Source organism: Phragmites australis, chromosome 2 (assembly GCF_958298935.1).
Source record: "Phragmites australis chromosome 2, lpPhrAust1.1, whole genome shotgun sequence".
In the NCBI taxonomy this organism is placed as follows: domain Eukaryota; kingdom Viridiplantae; phylum Streptophyta; class Magnoliopsida; order Poales; family Poaceae; genus Phragmites; species Phragmites australis.
In genome coordinates, this window is record NC_084922.1 from 29707011 (window position 1) to 29713278 (window position 6268).

A 6268-nucleotide genomic window follows, 5' to 3' on the forward strand; every position below is an offset into this window, starting at 1 on the left:
TAGTTTCTCACACTACGTATTTTTTAAATAATATAATTAGTAGGGCGTGTCCCTGTTTATAAAACTATACGTAGAGCCATAGCAGAAATAGCGAGAATATGCCAGAACTAAACTCGAACGGAGAAAAGAAAAGTATGCGGACGATCGAAACTCTAAAGCAACCCAACAATTCTATAAAAGCGTACGTATGGTGGCAGCTACCACTCGCACTCCCACTTGATCGGCCCGGGCTAGAAAGAAAAAAAAAATCATTCGATTCCCCAGTCAGCTGCAGAGCGCACACGGCTCCTGCGCCCAAAAGAATCCCGTGCGCTAGACGCTAGCTAGCCAGCACCCCACAGGCCGCGGCACAGCCACAGCCAACACGGCCATGGGGGCCAGCGTGATGGGGTGGCTCGGCGGCGAGTCGCAGGCGGCTTTCCCGTGGAAGCAGCTGCTGCTGTTGGCGGCCCTGGCCTGGTGCGCCGTGCGCGCGCTGGAGTGGGCATGGTGGCGGCCGCGGCGCCTGGACCGGGCGCTCCGGTCGCAGGGCCTCCGCGGCACGGCGTACCGCTCCGTCGCAGGGGACGCGCCGTTGACCGAGCGGCTCAACCGGGAAGCCAGGTCCCGGCCCATCCCGCTGGGCTGCCACGACATCGTGCCCAGGACGATGCCGCTGTTCCATCAGGCCATGAAGGAGCACGGTACGTTTCTTTCTTGGTATCCTTCTTGGGGGTATACGTGATCTTGCTGTGCTTAATCATTATGCTATCTAAAGGAGCAGGTTTTGATATTTTTGTTTGACCGAAATTCTTTTCTCAGACTGAACATTTGAACGTTCCTGCTCCTCGTAACAATAAAACGAGTGTGTCACTTGAAGAAAGACACCAGTATTTCAGTTAAGCTGCCTCCCAATATTATCTTCTATTTTCAGATCTTCAGAATTCTTTGAGCCAGTTTTTCCACTTCTCTTGAAATATCTAAGACAAGAGCTTCTGTTAGAACTGATAGTGGTAGTGATACACGAACCATCAGTGATATTCAATTTATCACAACCCATTCTTCACTAAGAACTGACAGAGATAGTTCATCAAAAGATGTTCCTTTAATAACTGGCAGTGATAATAGCTATCACTACTGATTATATTTATAAACCAGCAGTAATACTAAAAATCCATATCACTTTCTGCCCCTGACTACTTGGCTTCTCCAAGCGTCTTTAAAATCGTGTGCTCTCGATCACTCTCGTTGCTCTCAATCGATCCCTCTCTCCCACTCTCACCCTATCCCTTTTATTGTCGCCACCGCTACTCCAACCATGCATCTGCACGATGCTTCTCCCCCTCCGGCCACTCCACTGCCACCTCCACTGTCTCCTTCTCCGATCATGCCTCCCACACCCGCGCCATTGTGTGGTGGCGCATCAGAGAGATACAAAGTCCTAATTGCGTATATCTTTTGTGACAGTGACCGACAGGTATACGTAGAGAAGATTACATGGTTAAGACATGCCACGATCGGATTTTTAACAAACACAATTTTCATATACATTCGTTTGTCTATACAGTAAAAGAATAAACTGCAAAAAGGAGGTCGCACATGCGAAAGCTACTGGACCCAATTTTTATGGACCATTCACGCAGATGTCGGGCACCCTTCGCTCCGGCCATGATGAGACGAGCACGCGCGTGTTTTGCTAATTCTCTCATCCACACATACTAAGTGGGTAAAAGAGATAACTCCTTTTAAGTTGGTCTTCATCCAACTTTACTAGCAATGTGGGGCTAAAAATACACTCTCATCTCCATTTAGGATATGTTTGATTCCTTTGCCCACCCTTCACTAGCAAGGCTAGAGGACAAATAAACATGTTTGGTTCCTTTACTTGGTTTGAATTTGGCCAAAGTGGACAATGATTTCATTGCTTCTGAGAGAGAGCCCAGTTGGCACTCCTCCTCTAGCAAGATTTGCTTAGAATTCTTCTTAAATATAATATGTTAAGCCCATAGATCCAACATGGACCACCTATTCCCTATAGATATTTACAACAGTTCCAATAAAAATGTACTCACCTTGTTGTGACCAGAGTTCAAGTCCGACAATTCTTGTTTCATTGGTCACTCTTCGCTTATTCAATTTGTGACAGCAATCCCCAAAGAAAATGAAATAGTGGCACAACAAGTCAACACACGACACACTAACAAACATGGCCGGATATTGATTGACAATGACAGGTAAAACGTCGATCACCTGGCTCGGGCCGGTGCCCAGGGTGACCATAACCAAGCCCGAGCTGGTGAGAGAAGTTCTGTCAAACAAGTTCGGTCACTTCGAGAAGCTCAAGTTTGGTAGTCTTCAGAGGAGGCTGCACAACGGCGTGGGCAGCCACGAGGGCGAGAAATGGGCCAAGCACAGGAGGATCATCAACCCCGCATTCCATCTCGAGAAACTGAGGGTGACCTGACATGCTTGAATTTGGCAATGCAATTGCATGGAAATCTGAATTCCTAGTACAGAATGTGACAATGACCTATCTTTGATTTTCAGCGAACGTTGCCGGCTTTTGCCGCATGTTGCACGGATTTAGTGAAGAGGTGGGAGGGTTTGGTTACGGATGGACAGGCATGCGAGGTGGATGTTTGGCCCGAGATGCAGAACCTGACAGGGGATGTCATCTCCCGCGCCGCATTCGGCAGCAGCTACCTCGAAGGCAGGAGGATTTTCCAGCTTCAGGGGGAGCAGCTTAAGCTCGTCGTGCAGTCTATGAGCAAGATGCATATCCCTGGATACTTGTGAGTTCTTTCTTACTCCTGCTTGCCTATGTCAGTCACGCAGCAATTGGCATTCCTCGTACGGTAGCACTAAAGCATTTCGTGCAGTTACCTGCCTACCAAAACCAACCGAAGGATGAAGCAGATTCAATCAGAGATCGAAGGGCTCCTGAAGGGCGTCATCGCGAAGAGAGAGAACGGCTTGAGAACCGGCAAGGCGACTAGCGATGATCTTCTTGGCGTGCTGCTGGAATCGAACATGGAGCACCGCCGGGGTGCCGGCAACTCGAAAGCCGGAATCACCACTGATGACGTGATCGGGGAGTGCAAGCTGTTCTACTTCGCCGGCATGGAGACCACGTCAGTGCTGCTCACGTGGACGATGATCGTGCTCTGCATGCACCCGGAGTGGCAGGACCGCGCGAGGGAGGAGGTGCTTCACGTATTCGGCGCCAGAACACCGGACTACGACGGCCTTAGCCGCCTGAGAATCGTAAGTACATGTGAAGGCTCATTTCATCCGCAGTTTCTGAACGATCTTAATGCCCGCCTCTTGTGAATTGTGATTGCGATCAAATTGCAGGTAACGATGGTGCTGTACGAGGTGCTGCGGCTGTACACGCCGCTGACGGCGCTCCAACGCCGCACGTACAAGCCGATGGAGCTCGGCGGCTTCAGGTACCCGGCGGGCGTGGTGCTGATGCTTCCTCTGCTGTGCATTCACCACGACAAGGACGTGTGGGGTCCCGACGCCAGCGAGTTCAGGCCGGAGAGGTTCGCGGAGGGGATCTCCAAGGCGTCCAAGGACGCGCCGGCGTTCTTCCCCTTCGGCTGGGGGCCGCGCACCTGCATCGGCCAGAACTTCGCGCTGCTCGAGGCCAAGATGGGGCTCGCCATGATCCTGCAGCGCTTCGCGTTCGATCTCTCGTCGGCCTACACGCACGCGCCGTTCCCCGTCGGCATGCTGCAGCCGGAGCATGGCGCGCAGGTCATGCTCAGGAGGCTTCCCTGAGCTGCCTGCACTTGGATGTGTGAACCTGCATGTACAGCATAATCAGTGGAGCTTGGGCGAAGGGGCCGGTAAAGTTAAATAGGTTTGATAATAAGAGTCTGAATTAATAAAATATAAGAGGTTGAATTAATAAATTTAAAAATTATTATAAATATAAAAAATATACTATAAAATAAAAAAATTTGTTGGACTGTAAGAATGCTCCGCCTCTCTCCGCGGAAGCAAGTAACAGTACCTATCCTTGCAAGTCACGGTTGTGAATATTGTAAGGTTAAACGTGTCGATGACTTAGTTACCGGTCGAGACTTCAGATCCGCAGCAAGTCCCTGTTTTCAGTATGCACTGGTCAGGGTCATGACTATAAGTAACTGGGGTCATATCGAATTGGTCCTCAAACAAGAAAATAAATGCTCGTTGAATTCACAGGCCGCATTTGAGTTACGATCGTATGGTCGTATTCACGTGGTGTCTAATTAGATATAAATATGAATGATTTATTTTAGTTCAACTTAATTAATTAATTAAAAAAATTATCGTGTATTGTCTGGTTAATTAGTTAAATTGAACTAGAGTGAATAAAAAATGGATCATGCCCATCCGTACATTTAACAACCACAATAGGCCCTGGTTCTATCCAAAAAAATATGAGACCGCCTACGCATACGCGCACGCAGGTAATCAGCTACCCTTGTCGTTAGTGCTGTATGATGGGACAAATTCCGCGTGTATGCGTTAACTCTGCACGTATATCCTACTTATATATATATATATCATAAAGGCCAGGGATCGGCGAGCTCTCAGGTCTCTCCTTCGCTGTAGCTACCATTGCTAACGCGTGGGTTCCAACGCATTGTAGCAGCGCTGTGTACAACTGTATCTACTGTTCCAAGATATTTTTAAAAATAAAAATATATTTATTCTATTATAAAAAATAACAAAAAATATAAATCGCTCATCTATTCTCTCGAACACATGGGATTAGAAAAATCCAGCGTCTTACTGATAAACTCCAGTCGTCGAACAAAAAATTCTCGTGATCTCAATTTTTTTCTTTCAGATTAGTACTCTTTACTTGTTTTCTACAAAATAATTTTAGACACAAACACATATTCTGTACTGCTATTCAATTACCTCTGTATGTAATTTTTCCTTTTGCACCTCTCTCATTTATTTTCTCGTACATATGAGACTAGAAAAATCTAACATCTTCCTCCGGAAACTCCAATCACCGGCCAAAAAATCCTCGTGACCTCAATTTTTTTCAATTTAGTACTTGTATTAATCCTTACTAAGTACATGTTTCTTACGAAATAATAATTTTAGACAATAAACATGTATATATTATGCTACTATTCAATTATCTCTCCATGTCGTTTTCCTACCCGCACCTCCATTTGCATTATAGTATGAATGGACGAATCATAACAAGCCAATCTGGCTAGTATAGTCTAAACGAACCTCACCATCAGCTGACGTGTAAACCACAGCTACACTAAAGGTAGTGTCGCTTTTAAATGGGACAGGAATAATTGTAGAACTCATCCACAGTGAATACTGCATCGCACTAGATTGCACTTTGCCACTGGCTGGGCAGGCTGACAAATCAGTTCACATCGTTATTATACACACACTTGGTCCTAGAATATGAAACCGTGAGACAGAGACAGGCCTTCTAGTGGGCCTGCTGGATCCCCTCAAATGGGCCGACGTCGTAAGGCCCAAGGCCTCCGTGGCGCGGGCCCACGGCGTACCACTCGCAGGCGACATGCTAAAGAACAGAGAACTGCTCCAGCGTTTTTCCTGTCGTCCTGTACTGGAAGGGGCACAGTGGACGTCCGGCTTTACGTGACGTGACCAAAGCAGAGGATCCGAGTTCGCCTGCGGGCATCGATAACACTGTAGGCCGCAATTCATACCTGCATGTGAAATACTTGACATGAACATGCAAGATTTTGACCGTGGGGTAGATTGGCAATGGAGGTACGCGCGCCATTGCTGGGACATGCATGCTTGAATGGTTATTCCGTTGGGCTAGTTCTTCGACCTAACTTCTTAAAATTGGATTTATGACGTGTCAGCCCGGAGGCTTCACAAGCCTATCTGGCTAGCATCATGCTTCCGTGTATTTTTCGGTCTAAGCGATGGATCACCGAGGGAGTCTGTTGTTTCTCCCAGATGTGACAGACGAAACATGACACGAAAACGTCTGGACCGAAAGAGGAACCAAACTCCAAAACCGTCATCTCACCATATGCTATCAACCCACTTGCACTTGTTTCTTCTCATGAGCACACATCAGATCAACAAAAGACGACAGCCAGGCCGGCGATGGTTGGTGCATCACCGGCAGCGCCACCATGGATCTTGCTCTGCGTGCTAGGTGCCCTGTCGGCTCTGCGGTGGGTCTGGCGAGCTCTGGAGCAGGCCTTGCTAGGTCCGTGGAGGTTGGGGGCACGCCCTGCACGTGCAGGCCCTCGAGTTTTTTTATTTATATATATATTTTAAT

General features: G+C 47.7%; 1 protein-coding gene across 1 annotated transcript; it reads left to right on the top strand.

Annotated features, from left to right (window-relative positions):
- The first annotated feature begins 202 nt into the window (after positions 1 to 202).
- On the top strand, positions 203 to 4185 carry LOC133908266 (cytochrome P450 CYP72A616-like). Its single transcript, XM_062350266.1, has 5 exons — positions 203 to 683; positions 2214 to 2434; positions 2527 to 2771; positions 2859 to 3243; positions 3334 to 4185. The coding sequence occupies exons 1-5, from the start codon at positions 371 to 373 to the stop codon at positions 3760 to 3762; spliced, it is 1593 nt and encodes a 530-aa protein (XP_062206250.1). The 5' UTR covers positions 203 to 370; the 3' UTR covers positions 3763 to 4185.
- Positions 4186 to 6268: the final 2083 nt, after the last annotated feature.

Coding starts and splice junctions, on each gene's coding strand:
- LOC133908266 (XM_062350266.1), top strand. CDS start 371: ATGGGGGCCAGCGTGATGGGGTGGCTCGGCGGCGAGTCGCAGGCGGCT. Junction 2,435..2,526: donor TCCATCTCGAGAAACTGAGG/GTGACCTGACAT, acceptor TTTGATTTTCAG/CGAACGTTGCCGGCTTTTGC. Junction 2,772..2,858: donor ATGCATATCCCTGGATACTT/GTGAGTTCTTTC, acceptor CATTTCGTGCAG/TTACCTGCCTACCAAAACCA.